The sequence below is a fragment of the Macaca fascicularis genome, chromosome 12 (assembly GCF_037993035.2).
Source record: "Macaca fascicularis isolate 582-1 chromosome 12, T2T-MFA8v1.1".
Lineage (NCBI taxonomy): Eukaryota > Metazoa > Chordata > Mammalia > Primates > Cercopithecidae > Macaca > Macaca fascicularis.
This window is the reverse complement of record NC_088386.1, coordinates 45374947-45399955: the sequence shown is the minus strand read 5'-3', so window position 1 is coordinate 45399955 and position 25009 is coordinate 45374947. Positions and strand designations below refer to the sequence as shown.

The 25009-nt window shown below is 36.7% G+C and overlaps 1 protein-coding gene across 5 annotated transcripts in view; it reads right to left on the bottom strand.

Moving 5' to 3' along the window:
- LOC135966529 (uncharacterized) overlaps nucleotides 1-25009 on the bottom strand; it is a 273782-nt gene that overhangs the window by 42904 nt on the left and 205869 nt on the right. Inside the window, exon 2 of one of the 5 annotated variants that reach the window (XM_065525466.2) lies at nucleotides 4926-5082. The exons of the other annotated variants lie outside the window; for them this stretch is intronic. Coding sequence (XP_065381538.1) covers nucleotides 5044-5082 — 39 coding nt within the window. The 3' untranslated portion in view covers nucleotides 4926-5043. Of the gene's footprint in view, nucleotides 1-4925; nucleotides 5083-25009 lie in introns of those variants that run through there. 5 annotated transcript variants of the gene reach the window in all.

The window sequence follows — 25009 nt, the reverse complement described above, 5'->3', positions numbered from 1 at the left end:
TGAAAACTACAACTTCATTCAAGACTGTCCTCATAATCATGTTTTAGGTGACACTGATTACATGGTCTTTGATTTGATCCATGTTAAATGCCAATGTTGTATTCCTTAATTAATCTGAAGATAACTAACATGATGGATTCAATAACATACCTTGTAGACATAGAAATGCTCATTTCGCTCTTAGTAGGCACGATGGATATCCCTAAGACCTAAAGCATGATGACATTTCTCAGATACTGAATTGGACGTTGTCAAGTGAAGCAACCTAACCCAGCTGAATCCATTTGCTGTATGTAAAGATCTTCCTACATAGCATGTGAATGCTGATTTTCCCCTTGGAAAACTCCTTAGAAATTTCAAAAGATTGAGTGGTTCAAGAGTCCTCCCTCTAGCCAATGCCTGGTTTTATCTGGTCAGCCAACCTTTCACTGACACAAGAGTGGTCACCAATAAATCTCAGATTGTAATTATCCACTGGCACTTCATAAGCCCTGTATACTCCTTTTATATCATCAGATCTCTTTGAGGTTTCATGAGGGTCCATGTTTAATTTAGATAAAAGATTTCTCTCTGTAGGTTTTTGAAATATGCTCGGGAGAAGGATGAGTTCATTTACTCCTAGAGCCATTCTTCACTCACTTCTTTGTTTTTCAAGTGGCATTTAAACAGTCTTTTGAGCTCTAAAGTCAAGGGCAAAAAAGCAACTTCACTTACCTCTGTGACTATAATTCAGAATCTGACACTTTTGGGTGCCTACAAGTATAGAATAGTGAGTCCTGGTATCAGTCAGAGCCAACAATAACAACACAAATCACTCACTCAAACTAAAAGGACTCAAAGTATAAATTCAAAGCAAATTGACTGGGTTGTAAGCAAAGGAAAACTTCTCATAAAGAAGAAAATCAACGTTCAGCCAATACTAATAGCATGCCAATAGTTAATAAGTATGGGAGGTGTTCAAGGACATTTCAAGACTGGTTGAATGCTAAGGCAGAATTCTTTTTCAATATGTGCCATTTTCTAATAAAAGACACTTTTCTATACCTTGACACTGAATCAAAAGTTGTTTCCTAGTAGCTAACTCAGCCTTTGGGTCTACACTTAAACATCACTTTCTTAAAGAAGCCTTCCCTTACCCTCCAACCTATATTAGAGCCTGTGTAATATGTTGCCATATAATCTTTATTTCTGCATCATGCTTACTACAATTACAATTATTTATCCAATCATCTGCCTAATTCTTATTCCCTCTGCTGGATGTAATGCTTCACTAGGCAGGAACAATGTCTCTCTTGTTTCCTGACACATAGAAAGCTGCCAATGTTTATTTATTGTATAATCAGTATTTGGAGACCGAATTTCAAGATTGATGTATCTAAAAACTTAAGAGTATTAGACCTTTATCAGACTTTAAATCCAAACTGGTCCAACTTCAATTCCAATGCAAGAATCCTCTCTTAAAGTGCTTAATTGAGGATAATCTGGTTGTTCCTTGAACACTTCCAATGAAGGATCAGTAATTTGTGAGACATGATATTCTATCATTCACTACTTATTAGAAAATACTTCTGTTGAATGCCTCCTATAACTTCTATCCATGTACGAGTTCCAATCTCAGAAACAATCTAGAAGGAATACATTCCTTTTCCTACATTAAGAGTACTTAAAATACGGCAAGATAGCCATAACGTGCGGTAGTAAGCCCTCTCTTCCTCCAGGCCTAAAGCCTTGGTCCTTTCACCTATTCCTTATACGGTCTGGTTTGGTTCTCCTCAGTCATTGTTTCTCAATCAGCTTGTGTCCGCATATGACATACAAATCCCACAGCACTCCAAATGTGGTATGATGCAGGCAAAGTAGAGTGAAACCATTATCATCCTTGATCTGGACCCATAATTTTTTAGTGTAGCTTACCTCTGCATTGTTAGTGATGTCCTACTAAACCTATAAAAAATTGAATCCTATTGGGCTAGGCACATGCCTATAAAAGCTATGATAGCTCCTGGAAATCTATGACTTTTCTTTGCTGTATGTAAGTAACTATATTTCATTCCTATTGACTCAAAATATATGTGTGACATAGTATATGTGTAAGTGTCTTAAACAGGGCCTATGTCATAACAAAATACAGGATTTTTTTTTCCCTCTTCTTTTCCTTCTGATTTTTATTTGCCTTCAAAGCTTTTCCAAATAAAACCAGTTCTATTTTTTGTTTGTTTGTTTTAGAGATGAGATATTGTTCTGTCTCCCAGGCTGGAGTGCAGTGGTGCAATCATAGCTCTCTGTAGGCTCAAAAGACCCTCCCACAGCCTCCCAAGTAGCTGACACTACAGGAGCACATCATGACACTTGGCTGATTTTTACATTTTCTTTTTAGAGACAAGGTCTCACTTTGTTGTTGCCCAGGCTGGTCATGAATTCCTGGCCTCAAGAAATCCTCCTGCCTCAGCTTCTCAAAGTTCTGGGATTACAGGCTTGAGTCGCCATGATCAGCCCCAAACTAGGTCTTTCTATGATGTTTGATGATCGCTTCAGATGGTGGAAGTCAAAAGAATTGCCCTGGTCTGCAAAGTGTCACAATGTCAGTCTGCAAATTGTCACAATGTCATTCTTATTTTGGTAGTGGTATATTTTCCAGGCTCTTAAAACAGTGTCCAAGAAGGATGCAATAGGTCGGGTGTGATGGAGAGAGCCAGACCCAGTCTCAAAAAACAAAAACAACAACAACAAAATGAGGAGGAGGAGGAGGAGGCGGCGGCAATGCATCAACCTCTGGATCATAAGTGTCTATGGTTATTACCACAATAGCCTTGTGGTGCCTCTCTGCTCCCAACAGGGATCTGTCATATAAGCCTGTCACAGCTCCCCTCAAAAGCTTTAGGGCTGTGAACACAAAGAAGAAACCTGCCTTGCCTATGGCTCACCTCATGTTTCTAATAAGCTTGCAAATTATACTATGAATTGTTCCAGATAGCTATAAAATGTCCATGTGTCCACACTTGGAGCTACTCTGATGCTTTATTTTACTGGGTTTATATGGCTTAATTGGTTTCTTTTCTCCTTTTCTATAAAAAAAGAACATGTAATACTTCCGTCTATTTGTTCATGTATATTATATATTGTATGTTATATATTATATACATTATTTTAATGTATATAAAATAATAAATGTCAAATACCTTTACAGGTAACAAAAGAAAAAAGTTGACTTCTGCTCCACCCCTCTCTTATCCCAAGTCCTGATTAGTACAAGCCATCATTTTCTTTGTTGGAGTTGTTTTTTTCTGGCATTCACTTTGTGTTAGTCCATTTGCATTGCTATAAAGGAATATCTGAGACCGGGTAATTTATAAAGAAAAGAGGTTTATTTTGGCACATGGTTCTGCAGGCTGTACAGGAAACATAGTGCTGGTATCTGCTCCTGGTGAGGGCCTCAGGAAGCTTCTAATCATGGAGGAGGGTGAAGGGGGAGCAGATGTAACACATGCTGAGATAGGGAGTGAAAGAGAGAAGGGAACGGTCCCAAGCTCTTCTAAATGAACAGATCTTGCATGAACTAACTGAGCAAGAACTCACTCATCACCGAGGGGATGGCACTAAGCCACTGATGAGGTATATACTCCCATGATCCAGTATCACCCACTAGACACCACCTTTAACATTGGGGATCACATCTCATCATGAGATTTGGAGGGGACACATATCCAAACCACGTTATGCCTCTTCTTTACAAACAAAATATGTACCTATATCTTGATTTTTCAGTTTTTTTTATATTGTCTAAGGCCTTTCAATAACGCAAGAGGAGGATTTGATTCTGTTACGCAAACTTTCACTTTTATCTCTCCCTCTCTCTGACCTTCTCAACATTTTTTCAATCTAGTTATATCATCATTTTATCAAATTAGTATTTAATTTATAATCAGTTCTATAAATACTTTTTTTCTTGAGATGGAGTCTTGCTCTGTTGCCAAGGCTGGAGCGCAGTGGCACGATCTCGGCCCACTGCAACCTCCACCTCCCGGGTTCAAGCAACTCTCTGCCTCAGCCTCCCAGGTAGCTGGGATTATAGGCACCCACCACCATGCCCGCTAATTTTTGTATTTTTAGTAGTGACAAGGTTTCACCATCTTGGCCAGGCTGGTCTTGAACTCCTGACCTCGTGATCCACCCACCTCGGCCTCCTACAGTTCTGGGATTACAGGTGTGAGCCACCACGCCCGGTCATTTCTATAAATATTTTATAGCTCATACAGACAACATACTATGTATGTATTTCCTTTGTTATAAACTTTTTTTTTTTTTTTTTGAGACGGTCTTGCTCTGTCACCCAGGCTGGAGTGCAGTGGCTTGATATTGGCTCACTATCACCTCTACCTCCTGGATTCAAGTGATTCTTCTGCCTCAGCCTCCCAAGTAGTTGGGATTGCAAGCATGTGCCATCACACCCAGCTAATTTTTTTGTATTTTTGGTAGAGATGGGGTTTCACCACGTTGGCCAGGCTGGTCTTGACCTCCTGACCTCAAGTGATTTGCCCACCACAGCCTCCCAAGGTGCTGAGATTACAGGCATGAGCCACCCCACCTGGCCAACATTTTATTTGTCTTAGAGTTAGTAATTGCATCTTTTTTTTTTTTAATTTCATTTTGCTTTAAAGTAACACTAGTTCATTCACAAATTTTCAAACAGAACTTTAAAAGTATACCTTAACTATGAGAGTCGCACAAATTAGGTAAGCTTTCTTTTTAAAAAAATAATTATTTAAATTGACAAATAAAAAATTATATATATTCATAGTGTACAACATGATGTTTTGAAATATGTATACAGTGTGGAATGGCTAAATCAAGCTAGTTAACAGATAAGCTTTCAATACCTACTAGAATATTCTCCCTTGTTCCAATTTGGACTTGCTAAAACATTGTTTTCCTCAGATTTTCTTTCATCATTATTCTGGAAATTCTCTTCCTCTTCCTTCTGTTTGGCCCGTGTGTTTCAGATCCCATGTTTCGCTCAGATCCCATGTTTCACTCTTTCTTGGTTTATTTCACTTTGTTGCTAGCACATCTTTCAATGGTGTCCTGGAAAAGGTTGCATGCTAAGTACATTTCTGAGATGTTGAATGACTGAAAAGTTTTCATTTCTGTCACCTTTTTTTTTTTTTTTTTTTTTGAGACTGTCTCGCTGTGTCACTTAGGCTGGAGTGCAGTAGCGTGATCTCAGCTCACTGCAACCTCCGCCTCTCGGGTTCAAGTGATTCTCCTGCCTCAGCCTCCCGAGTAGCTGGGTCTACAGGCGCGTGTTACCACACCCAGCTAATTTTTGTATTTTTAGTAGAGATGGGGTTTCACCATGTTGGCCAGGATGGTCTGGATCTCTCAGCTTCGTGATCTGCCCACCTTGGCCTCCCCAAGTGCTGGGATTACAGGTGTGAGCCACCGCACCTGGCCTCTGCCATTACCCTTTATTGATAATTTATCTGAATATGGCATTCCAGGTTGAAAATTATTTCCCCTCAAGATTTTTAAACATTGCTCTACTGTTTTCTAGGTTTCAATATTTCTGTTGAAAAGCTAACGCTATTCATACTTGAATTGATATAATTCTCTCCTCCACCTCTTTTTTCTTCTTCTCTTTCTCTGTTTATTTCTCTCTCTCCCCTCCTCTTTCCTTCACTGTTTCTCAGAACTTTAAAGATTTATTTTCTTCTTCCTTGATGTTTTGACATTTCATGATCCATTTCTCTAGTATTGGTTTTTTTCATGGATTTTTTGTTTCTTCCTAAACTCCTGGTAAACTCTTTCAGTCTAAAAACTTGTGTTCATCAATTGTAGGAAATATATTACTGCTTCGAAAACTTTTCTCCTTTGATTTTTTGGTTTCTTTTTTGGAATTCGTATTATTCAGTTTTTGTATCTTTATGAAAAATATTATTTTCCTAAGTTTTCCTCCAAATTTTTTATTTTTTGTCTTTTGATTCTTCTTCTGGGAAGATTACCTCAAATACATATATTCTAAACTTCTAATTGATTTGAAGGTTTCGCTTAGCCTGCATGTAGTATGCAAGAGATCTATCTTGCTCAGGAATGCTCTCTTGTTAAAAGATCCTGTTCTTGTTTCGAATGCAGTATCTTACCTTACTGATAACTTCAAGTTTGTCTTGAAGTTTTAAGTTTTTTAAGTTTTATTCTTTTATGAACTTTGTTTCCTCTGAGTCCTCCTTTTCCACTTTTAAATTCTGGAGTTTGTCTTTCATGCTTCAAGTGTCTGGTTTTCCCTGGCCAGCAATCTATATTTAAGAATGCAGTCCTTAAAAAAAAAAAAAAAAAGAATCGAAAACTGCTTGGGTAACAAAAGTTGTGGATTGATAGGTCTCTCCATGAGTGATAAGGTAGGGACCATGCTATTTCACTTGAGGAGTCCCATTGACAGTTTTTATAAGCTTTTTTATTTGATCCAATCTTCTGAGGCAAGGATAGGAACCCTCCTGCTAAATTATGCTGCCATCAGCATCCTGATAGTGAAAAAGGAAAATGGGACTCTCCAGACAGAATACAGGCTTTTATTCAGTCTTCTTTCAAATTCAGGGTGACACCTTGCCCTTAGCTTTGTCTGCTGTCCCTACAATAAAAGCCTCCCTGTACTGACTTTGCAAAAAAGAAAGAGGAACTTCTTTTTCTCTGCTAGGGTGGGACTTAGAATTCTACCTAGTTGTGAAAGCTTGGGGAAATAATCTGAGAGTCTAGTTCCTCCTTATATAGAACTTTCCACCAGTCTTCTGGATTTTGGCTTCAGTGTCTAAGCTCAGTTTAGAAGTATCTAAAATATCCTAAGACTTTGGGAGTTATGTAACATGAATTGGTGGACTTGTTTTTAACATACCTCCAAAGAAATTCTTCTTTCTTAGGTGTAATTCATCAAATATTGCTTATCTATTTATTATTTTCCAAATGAAAATATTTGAATGTAAGTGTATGCCATACAAAATTAAGACATACTTATCTAAAAAATTAATTGTTTATCTGAAATTCAAATCTAACTGGGTGTCCTAAATTGTTTTCAGTGACCCAAATATGAGGGAAAGCAGGGTAAGGAAATGTTAGGAATGCTGATATTCTCATCTTACAATGTGGAGAATCAAGAGATGGTGTCTGGATTTGATAGAACAAGGAATTGATATTTTAAATATAATATTTAAATCAGGTAATAAAGTTATTAATCCAGAGTTTTTTTTAGAAATAGAACAGGATGTGAAAAGTGCTTTGAATAATATCTTCAGCTATTATAGCAGAAAGTCACTAACTTTCCGTTAGCATCTAAAGTTTAGAAACAAGAAAAGCAGCCCGAAATCATGGCAACCATCAGGAAAACTTAACGGAGAAACAATGGAGTAATAATTGTTTCTGGGCACCAAAAAGTTGGTTGAAATGACATACAGAGAAGAAGACTGTGGATTTTTCATGCTACCCTTGCTGCATATTTTGCTTTTTAAAATATGCTATTAACTTAGATTAAAAATTTTACATTTGCTTTTTAAAAATGTCTTGACTGAATAATTTTACTTCTAGTACACTGTTGTGAAAGGAAAATATTGTGGACTCCCGAAATCACTAAGGAAAACGCAAGCTGGAAACTTCTTAGGGCAAATCTGCCTCCTGTTCTATTCAAAGTCACCCCTCTGCTCACCGAGATAGATGCATATCTGATTTACCTCCCTTGGAAAGGCTAATCAGAAACTCAAAAGAATGTAGTAACCGCTTGTGTATCACCTGTCTGTGACCTGGAAGCTCCCTCCCCTCGTCTGGTCTTCCTACCTTTCCTTCAACTTGTCCCACCTTTCCAGACCCAAGGAACGTACTTCTTACATATGTTGATTCATGTCTCCTGTCTCCCTAAAATGTATAAAACCAAGCTGTGTCCTGACCACCTTGGGCACATGTCGTCAAAACTTCCTGAGGCTGTGTCACGGGTGGGTCCTCAACCTTGGCAAAATAAACTTTCTAAATTAATTGAGACCTGGTTCAGATTTTCTGAGTTCACAGTGTTTATTGTTATAAAGTGTCAGAAGAATCGTGCCCATAATAAGTGTATATAACCTCGGCTTATGAATACTTTCATATATATCTTAAATTTTGAAATGTAAGAGTCAGAATAGCTTAAGTTGCATGGAGAAGTGTCTACTGGAAAAATTGGATTTCTCTTTTTACTAGTAAGAAGAGACTTTTTCCTAGGGAAAATGTTGCATATGAGAGCAAAACTCCCAACAAGTGATAATAATCTTACTTTCATGAAAGAGCAGTCAAAAAAACACATTCATTTGTCTACTTCCAAAGCTTGTTACGCTTACTGTCAGATATCTGAGCAATATTCCTATTTTCATTAATGATTAAATAAGTGATTGTTTCATTAGTCTTAATCTTAGGGTTTACGATAATCTAGGTTTCATGAATAAGCATACTAATTTGTCTGATTAATTTCCTTCCAGGAGTAATTTCAGTTAATAAGAGTGATAAAGGCAATACACAGAAAACCTAAAATTCCTGTAATTACTAACTAAAGTTATGAATATAAAATTATGCAATTTCCAAAATGGAAAGGATGAAAAATAATGGAGTTGCACACATCTGATAAATATGCATAATATTAAACAAACTTAATATGTAATATATGGTCAATGAATCTACTTCAAGTAACACTGGTTGACCTCACACACACAAAACTGCTGATGTAGCCTTTGTGTTCAATAATGTAAGGTCTCTGATTGCATTTTCCTGGTAATAAAGCAAATAAAATTACTGCATGCCCACTACATATGATGATTTTATAAGTAACTGGTGCTTCCTAAAAGCAAAAACATTTGCTTTGTGGACATTCAAATCTATGATGGAAGACATATATATATCTATAAAATATTGAAACCCATTTCCACAAAGCACACATAAAATTCAACCTCTTTACCTCTGAGCCACACGTTGAATACTTGCTCTTCTCCATTGTATTTACAAAGATACACCTCAATGAAAAGAAGGAAATGATAGCAATGCTGTGGCTCCAACAAAAGTCAGAATTTGCATGAATTATTTATGCCTAAAGGTTGATCCTACTTAGGATTCATAATATACTTCACCTTATTTTACAACAGAAAGAGAAATTATGGCTCAATTTACTAAAATAATTATAATCATAATCACATCTGCTCTTGAAGACTGTCAAACAGCTCCGTAGTGTAGCACATACATTCCCTCCACTAGATTCCCTCTTTTATGAGTTAATTAAACAATTTCACAGCATTATTTGTACAACTATTCTGTATGGCATATTGTTTGTGCAGAACATTCCCTTTAATAGCTCTATTCTTCAAACAGATGTTCACTTAAATTTTTTTCTCACAGATTTTATTTACAAAACAATCAGTGAATTTATCTGACTATACTGTCACCTTTCTTTGGACTTAAAGCAGCTCTACCTCTACATTAGGAAAATCCTATTGTGGCTTTTTAATTTTGGAGGAAAAAAAAATAAACACCTTAGCAAATGTCTATGGTTAGTGGGCAAGTTTGCCAGAGCAAATTGCCCCCAAATGATGGCTACTCAATGTTACTTTGGTACTACAGTACAAAGTCATTAAGAACGTCTCTTAAAAGCATAGAAAAATAAAAATGCATGATGACACATGTCTCCACTCTATTCCTTTTGTTTTTATAAATTTTGTCTTATACCTCCAAGCATTGGACTCACTATAAACCAGAGTAAAATGACAGATTAAAGGGAATGAAATGGATGCAAGATCACTTTTTATTTATCAAAAGGCAACTGAATTAATCATATCCCAAGACATATTTTCCTGGGAAAGTGACATTGAACATTGTTATGAATTGGCTTATCTTACCAAAACATTTGAAAGGAAGAAGATACCATCTACCATATATTTTGAGGTGGAAGTTTCTCTCCCTGCATGATTCCAATGAAATTTTACAGGGTTTGAGTCCCTGACCAGGTTTGTTTTGTGCAATTCACTCAACATTTTTATCTCTTTATTATCTCCATCTTAGAGAGGTGCAAGGAGTCAACCGCATTCAGGAGTGTGGATGTTGCATCTCCAGTGAAGAAGGACCATTCTGTTTTCCTTTCGTGAATAATTTTACTGCAGTGAGCTCAGAATTGCCCTCTTTTACTCTCATTTACATATATAGTGCTGCAGAAATAAATTTTGCCCTTGCTTTTGAACTATAAAGTAATAAATTATGAACATCTATCTAATACTTTGAAAGTTTAATCTGCATTCAGTTAGAGGTAAGTATAGTGTTGAGAAAAATGAAGAGCCCATATGTTTTCAGACATTTGTTTTTCTTTCTTTTCTTAACCAGAATCTGGTGGTTCTATTAGAATAAGAAAACTTGAAAACTTTAAGCATTAGTAAATATTTAAATTATACTTACAAAAGGAGCACCTTACAGTTTTTAGGTAAAAAATGTACAAAATATTAATTACTTTCAAGTTTTAGAACAACTGCCCCATGGTTTCCTAGCTTCCTCAGTTAATACAGAGGAAATTAAATGATAAATCTTTAATTTTTTTTAACTTAGAATTTCTAAAATTTCTGAACAGGAATGGTCTCTAGGAACATGATTTTAGAACAAGCTTATGAAATGCCATCTTGGGAAAAAGGATTTCGCAGATGAGTAACATCCTTGCATGTATTGGGAGGGCATTTCTCACTGTCATGTGAATAGTGTGCAACTGGCAGGGAGTGATGGTGGAATGGAACATGTATGACAGCCAGCCAGAAGCAGAACACCATAGTCATTTTAAAGGGAGCCCATGTAGGTACTGTTTAGAATGGCAGCAATTTGAAAACCACCTAAAATGTCTTAGTGAAAGTGGTTTTTAAAATGGCTTATAATATATCTAATAATACATATAATACTCTTTGGATATTGAAAATGATAATATAGTCATGTGCTGCATCACATTTTGGTTAACAATGGTGGTCCCATAAGATTACAACCCTGTACTTTGACTTCACCTTTTCTATGTTTAGACAGAGTTAGATACACAAACACTTGCCATTGTGTTACAACTGCCTACAGTAATCAGTACAGTAACATGCTGTACAGGTTTGTAGACTAGGAGCAACACACTATATCATCTGGCCTAGGTGTGTAGTGGGCTCTACCCTCTAGGTTTGTTAATATACTCTTTGATGTTCATGCAATGACAAACTTGCTTAATGATGTATTTCTCAGAACATATTGCTACCATCAAGCAATGCATGACTATGTATTTTTACTTATTAGCACTAAATAATGATTACTTTAGTGATTTCATAATGATTAGTGATCTCATAATGATCACTAAAGATAATAATATATTCAATTTCCTCAACAGATCATTTAGACTATGATCATTGAGACTGTATCACTTTTGGTAAGTATTGTTTTTTGTAAAATTTTTCCGCTTCATCGACACAGTAGATGACTAAAGTTTTTCAATATTGTCTTTTTAAATGTTGTTAGTATTCATATTAATAACCACTTTTTAATTTCTGAAATTGCTAATTTTTTCTCTCTTTTCTCCTGGTCAGTTTTGTTAAGGATTTATCAATTATATTAGCCTTTTCAATAACTCTAATTTGGCTGTCGATTTTCTGTTTCATATTAGTTTTCTATTTCATTGGTTTCTCAAATTTTATTTGATTGTTATAAAAACACTACTTCATTGATTTCTTATTTTTAGAATTTCCTTTTTTCTATTTCCTTTGGCTTTACTTTGCTTTTCTTGTGTTCCTAACATAGAAGTTTACAGAATTCATTTCCGGCCTTCCATTTACTCGGTAACTTTCTGTTAAGAAATATCGCTTATGTTTTTATATGATTTGCATCTGTATTGGAAATTATTTAGTTAACGAATTTTAAACACAAAGATAACAACAATATTAACATTAGGTTCCTAATAGCTGACACTTCATCAAACTATACAACAAATATTTATTGTCTGTCACAGGCCAAGAGCTGGGGACACAGTGGTTAATAAGACACAGGCCTATCCTCATGAAGCTTGTACTAATGGGGGACAAAGGATAATAATCACATAAGCAAAAAAATACATACATGAGATGATGCTACACATGCAAATGTTTATTGATTATCTACTCCTTGACAACCAGTGTTAAACGGTTGTGACTTTTGTTTAAAATTAGGAAGTGCCAGAAGAATCCTGAAATAAAGCTGCACACCTACAGCCATCTGATCTTAGACAGTCATCCAGAATAAGAATGGGAAAAAGACTCCCTATTCAATAAATGGTGCTGGGATACCTGGCTAGCCATATGCAGAATGAAACTGGACACCTATTTTCACCATATAAAAAAAAATTAACTCAAGATGGATTAAAGATTTAAACATAAGTCCTCAAACTATAAGGCTCTTAGGAGAAAACCTGGGAAACACCACTTTGGACAACGGCTTTGGAAGTCCTCAAAAACAATTGCAACAAAATCAATAACTGACAAGTAGGATCCAATTAAACTAAAGCACTTCTGCAGGGGAAAAACAAACAAACAAACAAACAAAACTTATTGGCCAGGCCCAGTGGCTCAGGCCTGTAATCCCAGCACTTTGGGAGGCCGAGTCAGGCAGATCACCAGGTCAGCAGATTGAGACCACCCTGGCTAACACGGTGAAACCCTGTCTCTACTAAAAATACAAAAAAAAATTAGCCGGCATGGTGGCGGGCGCCTGTAGCCCCAGCTACTCGGGAGGCTGAGGCAGGAAAATGGTGTGAACCCGGGAGGTAAAGCTTTCAGTGAGCAGAGATCTCGCCACTGCACTCCAGCCTGGGCAACAGAGCGAGACTCCATCTCAAAAAACAAAAACCAAAAAAACCAAAAAAAACCCTACCAACAGAGTGAACAGACAGTCAACAGACAACCTACAGAACAGAAGAAAGTATTTGCAAACTACACATCTGACAAAGGCCTAATATCTAGAATCTATAAGGAATGTAAACAATTGGACAAGCAAAAATCAAATAACCCCATTTAAAAAAACGGACAAAAGATATGAACAGATGCTTCTCAAAAGACATAAAAGAAGCTAACAACATGAAAAAATGCTCAACATCACTAATCATCAGAGAAATGCAAATCAAAACCACAACAAGATACCATCTCAAACCAAGCAGAATGGGTTATCATTAAAAAGTCAAAAAATTACAGATGCTGGTGAGGCAGCAGAGAAAAGGGAATGCTTATACGTTGTTGTTGGGAATGTAAATTAGTTTAGCCACTGTGAAAAGCAGTTTGGAAATTTCTCAAAGAAATTGAAACAGAACTATCATTCAAGTCAGTAATTCATTACTGGGTATGTATCCAAAAGAAAACGTATCGCTTCACCATAAAAGACACATGCACTTATATGTTCATCACAGCACTATTCACAAAAACATGGAATCAACCTAAGTGTCCATTGACAGTGGATTAGATGAAGAAAATGTGGTACATATACACTGCGGAATACTACACAGCCATAAAAAAGAATAAAATAATGTCCTTAGCAGCAACCTGGATGCAGCTGGAGGCCATTATCCTAAGTGAATTAATGCAGGAACAGAAAACCAAATATCACATACTCTCACTACTAATAGGGAGCTACACACTGGATACTAATGGACATAAAGATGGCAACAATGGAAACTGGGGACTATTAGGGGTGAGAGACATGGGGGAAAGGGTTGAAAAACTCACCGTTGGTTACTATGCTCAGCACCTAGGTGATGGCATCATTTGTGCCCCAAAACTCCATATCATGCAATATACTCATGTAAAAACTTGCATGGCAAAAATATATATATATAACTATGCTAGAAGATAGGCATTATTATCTACATTTTACAAAGGAAACAGCTAAGACTCATTAAGACCAGGTAATGAAGTTTATAAGCAAGGGACAGGTAGAGTCTCCAAATATCATATTCTTTCCACTTCATCACTTCTTTCCGAAAACCATGTATTTGCTTAAGGGCTCCTCCCTACATCCTATTATTTTCTATGATTCAAAGATAGTTATAAACAGCAGGCAACAGCAGATATTTCCAATGAACACTGTAATAATCGAATTGGTCTTTTGGTAGTGGGACTAACATTCAAGGTTTGATTTGTGGAATCAAAATGGTGGAATGGAAAAACCGGAGGACATTCGGTTATTTTATTTACTTCTATTATTTATAGATTGGTCACAAGCAGGATGGGAGGCAAATGTTTAAATGATTAGTGTAAAGCTATAAGAACAAAACAAATCACATGCCTCAGAGAGCAACTATATTTTTACAGAAGACTCACATTAAATAAACGAGCATTTCTCTCCACCTTAAAATTAAAAATATTGTTGTCAAACATCTTTTCCTCCTTTCCTAAATGGTTACTTGTTTCAAGCTCCTTTTTATGCATATCCCAGCTCTTCCCTACCGAAAGCTCCACAAATAAACAAAAGACACTGTAGAGGCTCTATCTCCAAACAAGCTCCTAGCAGGAATTTCAAACTGCTCTGTTGTTTGTTTCCCTTTGCTTCGCTGCTGCAAGCAGACAGCAGACAGTCGGCCCAGCTTTGCCTGCAGCAGAAGAGATTGAACAAAGAAATCCCAGGGTCCAAACTGTTCAAAAGACTTTCTGCAAACACTTCAGGGCCAGTGAATTTTCAAAACCTGTGCCTTTTGCTTTAATATTAAGAAGGGTCAGGATGAACACCCAACTGGATGCTGGAGGGTTGACAGAATGACAATGACTGAAGACAGAGGAGGATTCCTATAGCCTCTTGAGAGGGTCCGAAATGCAGGTGGGGGTGCACAGGTCAGCCATGAGGAATATTTGTGAATAGAAAGAAAAAATATGGTATTTCTTTGTAATACACATAGTCCCCTCTTTCAGATTTCTATTCCATAGGTAACTAACCTAATTCAACATTTATCACCCATGGCTGCAACCTAGCTTCCTCTCTGATCGGTTTAGTCTATAGGGTGAATGCCGCTTAAAAACCATCAAGGTGACAGAAGAACTGTGCCTAATTAACACTCTCCTAATACTTCAGCAAATAACAAGCCTGCTGTGGGGGAAAAATGCATTCACACTTCCTTATCAAATTAGGGCCAAAAATGCTCCTAATTACCTAAAATCAATTAATGTGACGGCAAAATGAATGTATTTATACTGTCAGCTAAAGGTATAGCCAGACAAGTGGGAAATACATAAAGAAGCTGCTGGAGTTTCTTCAAGCAGTTATGAAGGGGCTGATGCTTTGAGAATTTTATCAATGGCACCCAGAATCTGATGGAGATTTACCTTGGAGGCAGCCTCTGTCCTGTACTTGCAGACACTCTCGGGTGTTGTAGAACTTGGATGATTCTAATTGTGATTATTCATTAAAACATGTAGTTAGTTGGTCAACAGTCATCATGTAGATCTTAGTGCTTATTTGCAAACACATATATAAATGCATTTACATATACACAAATAAAATAGGTGCCTTAGACTACTTACTAGTAAGCTGTTTATGAGTTACATTAGTTATATATTCTATAAAGCAGTCACAGCTAGTCACTATTTAGCAAACTTTTTTGCCAGGATTATACTCAGTTCAAAATGTGTTGAAGAAAAGTAGTACTTGCTAAATAACTCAGGCTGGGGGTCTTGGCATTACCTCATTTTGATTCTTCTCCCCTTCTGGTCTTTTGATTCCAATGCTGAACATATTAGTTAGCTTGAAAGAACTTGTTATTAACAACACAATAAATTGTTAACAAAAATGCTCATATTACCATATGGGGTTAAATGTGATCTAAAATAGGCTTTATAGAAAGCCTAACAAAAATGCTCATATTATGATATTGGGTTAAATGTGATCTAAAATAACAATCATACTTACCATGATATCCTTCCATTCTGGACCAAGTTTTTTTTTAATGGATATTTGGGCAGGTTTTACCACAAAGGTTAGCACCTTCCTTAATTATAGCTGATTCTCACTGAAATCATCATCAAAGATTTCATTTGCGCTCTGCAGAGTCAGTGGACACAACGGGTGTGAGCTCTTCCCTGTTTGTGAATGGTGTTATCATCTTGGTACGTTTGTTTACTAATGAAGTGTCTGGAGGCCTCTACTGGTGTTTAGGAAAATATCAACTGAGACAGAACAATAATCGTAGAAAGATCCTAAGCAGGCAAACCTCCTTTACATATGAACTTTATTCCAAAATTTCAGTTCTCCATTCCTTGTCACTCTTTCATTACCGTAAACATTGGTAAGCTGATTATTATTTCCCAGTGTCACCTTTTCTAAGTATGCCGTACACCCACAGGATACCCTGTTTTCTCTGCTGTGGCAAATGCCACCCAGTCCTGCCCATCATAGCTGCACTAAATTGTCAGCCTGAAGATTATTTTTCCACCCTCTGTCAGTTGATATCACGTCTGAACTTCCCATTCTCCAGGGATTAGGGCAGCTTTTCCATCAAACCAGCTGTTTGCTTTGCTTTGCTTTATTTATTTATTTTTTTCCTCTAGTAATGGCAAAACAGCTTTCCTATGAATTAACAGTGCCCATATCAGATGGGAAAAACATAGGCTTCTGTCTCTTATCTGTTGTATTTCCAGTCTGGTACAACCGACAATCATAAAACACAGTGAGATGCTGCCAAGAGGAGAGATGGGTGGGAGACAATAAAATCTGGAGCAAAAAGACATAAACGTGATTATAAAATTATTTCCAAAGCTTACAAGAAGGGAAAAGGTGATTAGAATTGTGACCTTCCAATGCATCATACTTTTAGTAACTTTTCTCAAATACCAATAATAGGTCATTTCTTTCCATAATCAACTGTTTATGAAATTTATTATAATGTTTACAATATATAACTCTAGTATTCCTCCACCACTGGAAGAAGAGGGCAAAGAAAAGATAACTATAGAGTTAAGTAACACACCCAGCAAGCTAAATTAATATATACTCATCAATGTAATCCAAAATTCAACACAAGCGCACTCTTGAAACACAAGCAAGGGAGATAATTCCTGTTGGTTAAATTATGACATGCCTTAGGTCTACTTCTCTAATAGCAGGTCCTGAGGCTAGGATTCTTAGGCAGGATTTTGTTTGTTTGTTTGTTTGTTTGTTTTTAAGAAAATGCTCTTGAGGGGAACACAGGGAGTTAAAGAAGTAAGATGTAAAAGCTAAGCTAAGCAGGGAATTGATTTCTGGTGCACCTAGCCTCAGCCTGCTTCCATAATTGTACCAGGCTGCTATCTCCCTCCTGGAGGCAAGGCAGTAGGTATTTACCAGTCAAGAAACAACTCTTGGATACCCCTCAGCCTCCTTTGAATTAGATGGCTCCAGTTGTCCAAAGGATTTCGTGTGAGGTATTAGCAGCAGCAACAACAGCAGCCTTCAAAGGAAGCCCCAGGGTCTGAGAGAGACGTCAACAGAGTACACTAAACTATAAGATTCTTTTATGGCATTTATTAAGAACCAGTGTTCAATCTATATCAAACAAATTTTGTGACTGCCTGGGAAACTTAAAGGCTAATGAGAACCTTTAGGCCATTTGAGACATGTGTAGACATAAAAGGTTGTAACTTTCTTGACGATCTTGCCAATCCTATTTACAATCCCATTTTTCTACAAGATTTTGGGTAACAAAATCAATTGTCTAATGATTTAAAAATGACGGTACAGTTTTCTTTCAATAAAGAAGAAAGGCTGGGCACAGTGGCTCAAGACTGTAATTCCAGTACTTTGAGAGGCTGAGGCGTGTGGATCACTTGAGGTCAGGAGTTCGAGACCAGCCTGGTCAACATGGTGAAACCCTGTCTCCACTAAAAATACAAAAAAAAAAAAAAAGTTAGCCACACGTGGTGGTGCATGCCTGTAATCCCAGCTACTTGGGAGGCTGAGGCATGAGAATCACTTGAGCCTGGGAGGTGGAGATTGCAGTGAGCAGAGATCGTGCCACTGCACTCCAGCCTAGGCGACAGAGCAAGATTCTGTCTCAAAAATAAACAAATAAATAACACAAAAGCTTTAAGTATAAGAAATACAAAACTATCTATTAATATGAGCCATGCAGGTATACTTTTTGACAAGAAAGAGATTTTCAAGTTATAAATGATATTTGGGGGTAGCTTTTACTATTTTGTAAGGGTTTCAGACTATTCTAATTCCATTTTAATTTTACTACCTATTCATGTAAAAAATAAGGTATTGGCTATTTATGAAATTTTAAAGCTGATGGAATTTTAATTAGGTAGAAAAGGAAAGCTGAGATTTCACTTACATCTCTCAAGTTCTGCTAAGGAGATCTGCTGTAACTCATGCAAGTAGCAAAATGGCACTCACTAACTTTATAGTCAATTATGTATCTGCCATAATTGAACATTTGTTATTTTAGGTAATGTCACAAAGGATTTCTGAATATGTCTTCACAGTCTCTTAAATGTTAAAGCATGATCCCCACCCTCAACTAAATGTTCTTCTGAATGGGCACTAGACCATCCTGGCTGTTGCTCAAGAAAAGATCATAGGCTATAGAATCAAGTACAGCTGGGATTTCAGATATGCTCTGCTGTCTTTGAGCTGTGTGATCTTGGATCTGTCACTTTCATCTCTCTCAGGTTGTAGAAAGCCTAGATAATATAATCTACCATCCAGAGTTACGGTCAATATTAAAGAAGATAAATATTTTATAATGATAGTACATATAATGACTCATCTTCTCAAATACCATGAAAAGACAGAAAATACATTTTCTAAAGACTTAAAAATTATTTGAAAACAGAGTTTAATGAGAAAGCCCAAACTCTGGAGTTACTCTTAAAAAGCAGAAAGCTTTCAGGGATCTGTTACCTTGAAAATTCAGTCTGTGGGAACAAGTTCCCTCACTCAAAGCCAATGAATGGAAGGAATTGGAAAGGCCTTAAGGAAAACTTCCTTCTCTCTGTGTTTCTATTGAAATACCTGAGAAGATCTACAGAGATGCAAAATTTCAATAACAGCTTATTTTGTGGTAATGTTCTCATTTAAGTTATCCTGTACTGTCACATAACCTTGCATAAGATCATTTTAAACCTCATGAAATATCTGACACATTTCAAAGCATAGAATGGAGATGGAAAACATAGTTATTGGGAAATGGAAACATTTCAAATAAGATTGTTTCTGGAAAGAGTAGCCCTGAAATTATCGTCATTAAAACTACCAGAATTTTTTAAATTGCATTAATCTTTTCATGAGCAAAGAAAAACAATTAAAAATGTTGAAGATTCATTTTCTACTTATCAAAGTAGAAAATGTTCAAAGATTCATTTTCTACTTATCAGGTAATGTTATACCTAGTTTTTATTTTTAAAATAAAAATTGAATTTCTAACGATTGCCTGATTTAAATATAAAATGTAAGGCGTTGCCGCATTTAAGGATAAAGGGAATTGCACCATTTGGAACTAGTACAAGGAAAGTATACACCAGTATCTCCTTGTGGTGACAGAGTCAGGGTCAAAGAATCGTATTTGCATTCTTTTGTTCTGCAAACCCCATATTTCTTCTAATTATAAGGACTCATTTATTTTCTTCCTCCATCCTCCTTAGAAATACCAAACATTAAATAACTATCCTTTGTAAAAAGTTTTCACTTGTCTAAAGATGCAAACTGATTACCACCACTTTGCATAATTGACTCACGATAGTTTGGTAAAGTTAAACCAGAAAAAACAGCAACAAGTTTAAAAGTGTTCCATGTTTGCATACTTCATAGCCACTAAAGTGTTTCAGAATGGAAAATAACTTTAAAAAATGATTTGGTAATGGTAGTTAGAGTTCCTACAAAAACTAGTTTTTTATTTAGATGAACTACTTAAATATATATCCTTAAAGATTTGATCAGAGATTATGGCTGTAACATTTAATTACCTTCACTTTAGGGTCACCATAAATCAAAAGATTGTAATTCAAGTGTATACTAATTTATTCTTGACCTTGGAGTTAATTACTAACCATCAGATTCTTTCATTACTGTTGGCAAGGGAGGACTATATCAAAAGAAGACCTGCTGAAACAAAAAATATACATAAAGTTTATGGGCACCAAGAAGATCTAGAAAAGTTAGCAAATGTTTTACTAAGTTACATGTTTATGAAAACCCTGATACCAATACCAAACATAGAATTATAAGAACAAATGAACTCTAGACCAATATCCCTAATGAAAATGCAGCCAAAATTCTAAATGAAATTTTAGCAAGTTGAATCCAACAAATACAAAAAGTATAATTGTAACTGAGTTTTGCACCAGAAATAAAAGGCTAGTTTAACATTCAAAAATTAATAAAAGTACTTCAGCACATTAAAAAACTAAGAAAAAATATATAATCATCTCCATAGATGTAGAACAAAAAGGTTGACAAAATTCAACATACAGGTATTTTTTTAATGCCTGATTAAAGAAAAAAAACAAAAACAAAAAACTCACAACAAAGAATGAATAGAAGGAACTTCCTCAACCTGATGGTGTTTATAAAAAATCAACAGGCCGGGTGTGGTGGCTCACGCCTGTAATCCCAGCACTTTGGGAGGCCGAGGCAGGCGGATCACGAGGTCAGGAGATCAAGACCATCCTGGCTAACAGGGTGAAACCCTGTCTCTACTAAAAATACAAAAACTTAGCCAGGCGTGGTGGCGGGTGCCTTTAGTCCCAGCTACTCAGGAGGCTGAGGCAGGAGCTTGGCGTGAACCCGGGAGACAGAGCGTGCAGTGAGCCGAGATCACGCCACTGCCCTCCAGCCTAGATGACAGGGTGACACTCTGTCTCAAAAAAAAAAAAAAAAAAAAAAAAAAAAAATCAACAGGTAACATATTTTTTAGTGGTGAGACTATGATCCAGCAAGGAAAAAAAAATGAAAACTGGAATCTCTTAAACTTGAAAACTTTGACTCTTCAAAAGATACTGTTGGTGACTTTGAGTTCTGACCAAGATGAATTAGCCCATTCCTCCCAAGTCCTCCATCTTACCGTTGAATCACATAACGAATAATTATAGACTCTGAAAGGTGGAAAGAAGAAAGCAGAATGTCTGGGAATCCTGAGACTTAAGGAATCACAGGGAGATGAGTTCCCTGGGTCTTCATACTACCTCCCATACATCCCAGAAAAAAACACTGCAGAAGCCTCCAACCCAGAACTGCTAACAGGCACAAACCCAGACAAAAAGGTCCAGGAGAAGGTGATACTCACACTCAAAACATTAAGTAAAGAGTGACCTAACAGAACAAAGAAACTTTTTGACAATATCCACTCCATTCAAACCAAATACCAATAAAAAAGCCAACTTTCAACACACACACACACACGTGCACACACACACACACTTCCATGTTGGGCTAAGAAAGCAGTTTATCTTCTCTCCATTTGCTCATCACTTCACTCCCTCAGCTCCTTGCACAGTGAAATCAGACACTCGTTCTCCAATCTCCTGACGCAGTGGTGCTGGCAGGGCCAAGCCGAGAGCTGTTCTTCCTAGAGCAGGCAAAGCCCTGACTCTCCTGCCATGTTAGTGGTGTCAAGGCCAATTGGGGAGTTGATCTTTCCTCTCCTGCCCAGCAAAAACGGGAAGTGCTCTGATTGCCCCATCCAGGGAGCATCAGTGGGATCTAGAATTGAGCTGAGCCTCCATTCCCACCTGGCAACAAAGAGACTTAATTAGGTGGTGGGTCATAATTAGAGGTGGGTCTCATCACCCCTCTGCTGTACACCTCCAACCCCTGTACCTGTGGGACCCGAAAGGGAGACCAGCTTCTCACCTCCACCTGACATCAAGTGGTGGAAACAAGTGGTGGAAGGTGGCACAGATCTGCCCTTTCCTGCCCCTTTTTCCTTTCCCTGGTGTCAGCAAAACTCAGCAGGAGCTGATTTTACTCTCTCTCGGGGGCAAAACTTGGTCTGAGCCAATGCCCCCTTGCACTGGCAAGCTATCACGGGGAACAAGGGAGGAGCTAAAGTTGTACCCCACTCATTTGTGACAGAGCAGTGTGAATCAGTGCCCCACATTTGCACAGTGGGAAGCTGAAGATGCGTGCCAACTCAACCCTTGTGACATATCTCTACAGAACAGAATCCAGAGTTTCAAAATACAACATCCAACATGTCCAGGATACCCAAATGTTATTCATCACACCAAGAATCAGGGAAATCACAACTGGAATGAGAAAGAGAGTCAACAGATGCCAACATTGAAAGGGATGAGATGTTGGGATTATCTGACAAGGATTTTAAAGGCATAAAAATGCCTTGAAATGCATTTAGAAATTCTCCTCAAATAGAAAACAAGAAAATCACAACACCAAAAAAAATAGGAGTTATAAAAAATAACCAAGTGAAAATTATGTCTCTATAAAATATAACAATCAAAATTAAAAAGAAAATCACTGGATGGGCTCAATAGTAGAATGGAGATAACAGAGAATAGAATCAGTGAACTTGAGGTCAGATCAACAGAATTAACCCAACCTGAATAACAGTCACAAAATAGACTGAAAAAGCTTAACAAGTTCTCAGGTACTTATGAGATAATAACAAAAGCCAATATTTACATCATTGGAGTTCCAGAAGGAAAAAAGAGAGTGAGCAAAACTGAAATTAAAAAAGTATTCAAAGATAATAATGGCTGAAACGTCTCAATTTTGAAAAGATATAAATTTAAAGATTTCAGAGGCTGAAAAAAAAACTCAAGGTAAACAAACACAGAAAATATGTATTCTGAGACATATCATAATTAAACTTCTGAAAATTAAAGACAAAACAATTTTTAAATGACATATTACTTATAGAGGAGCACCAATTTGAATAACAGCAATTTCTCATCTAAAGCCAAAAGGCCAGAAGAAAGTGGCACCACATTTTTCACGCTCTGAAAGAACAGAACTGTCAGTCATGAATTTTGTATCTGCCAAAAAATATCCTTCAGGAGTAAAAGGGAATTAAAGACATTTTTAGGCAGAAGAAAACGAAATGAATTTGTCACTAGTAAATCTACCCATAAAGAATGACTAAGGAAATTTCTTTAAACAGAAATGAAATAATTTGAAGAAATGAAATGAAGAAACCTTCAAACGTCAGAAAAGAAATATTGACTTCACAATGGGTAAAATCAGAGGTATAAATAAAATAAATATGATATGTTCTCCTTACAAATTTCTTGATGACTGAAGAAAAAATTTTAACATTTGATGGCATGCTCAATGAATGTAGAGAAAATTCTTAAGACAGTTGTATTTTAAAAGTGGTGAAGTAAAGGAAATTAAAGTAATAATTCTACACTTTACTTGAAGTGGTAAAACATTGATAACAGCTGACTGTGACAAGCAAAACATGTATTGTAATAGCTAGAGCAACCACAAAAAAAAAAAACTGTACAAAGTGGTATACTTAAAAACACTATAAATGAAAATGGGATCCAAAAAAAATTCATATAACTCCCAGGAAGGTAATAAAAGAGAAACCAAGGAACAGGAGACAGAAGAAACAAGTCGAAGAAAAATAATAGAGTGACAAATTTAAATATAAATTTAAATTATATATTTATCAAAATGAGTTCATTTCATTATGTGTAAATTTAAAACATATTAGTTTAAAAGTAGATGGACAAGCCACAAACTTGAAGAATATATTTGCAATATCTTGATATGCCTGTATGTGTATTTGACAAAGCTTCACATTCATTGTATTCAGACTACAAAGCAGTCCTACAATTCGATTTTTAAAACTAAGAAAAAAAAGAAAAGCAATAAAAATGGATCAAAGACTTGAACAGACACTTCATAAACAAGGATATACAAATAGCTAAATTGCATGTAAAAAGGTGTTCAACCTCATTACTCATCAGGAAAAGAAAACTAAAATCCCAATAAGATTAAAAAGACTGATAGCACTCCAGGAGCAGCAAGCACCCTTACCACCTGGATCTTGGTTTTCAATGCCATTTCCCATTAAAAGAAATGAGGGCTTATTAGAGAAATGGCTGATTCGAGGACTGAGGCAGGAAATATGCAAAAATGAGTCTGGAGCATCTTATAATGCTGGAAAGTAAGAAATGGCTGAAAAAACAAACAAACAAATATGGAGGCAGGTCAAAGGGACAGAAGTGCCAACTGAATGAGCTCCCAATGGTCCAAAGCTGTAAGAACTGAAGCAACAAAATAAAGTAGAATTGGATTATCACTCAAAGCATAAAGTAAATATTTACGAGTTGATACTGATATAAATGAATGAATGAATAATTGAAAGAAAAGAGATCATCTCCCATGCAGATGAATTATTAATACAAATTGTTTATGTCCATCTTCCACTCTCAAGGAGGTAAAGCATAGCTCTCTACACCTAAATGTGGGCACTGCAAAATGACTTTCTTTTGACAGCTTGGAAAGGGGTCAGCACTAGGCTATTGGAAAGAAGAACTTTACAGTGGAGAAACCTGACAAACACTACCTTGGCCAAGCAGTCAATTTAACATCAACTGTGATAAGTCAGGTTGATAATACATACCCTTGATATGACGTGAAGACATAGGCATTTCATCTCTGTGGTCTCCCTCTCCAAAACCTGTAACCTCAGTATAATCATGAGAAAAACAGCAGAAAATTCCCAGGCAGAATACATTTAACAAAATATCTAAGCAGTATTCCTCAAAACTGACGAGGTCATCGAAAACAAAGGCCGTGGATTGGTGACCACCGACTGAAAGTCTTGCATAGGTGATGGATTTAGCCAAGCGGCTAATTATGGACTAGAGCTCCAGGCAGAGGGAACTGGCAGACCAAGATCCCGGGGAGAGACAAACATACCTGTGAGGTCTGGGAACATCAAGGAGGGTAGGCTAGCCAGAGCAGAAACTGGAGAGCGTGGCCCTTGGTCAGGGAGCTGTCCATAAACTGTTCTATGAAAAGCTTAGTCCTGACATTGGGGGTAAGCATTTGG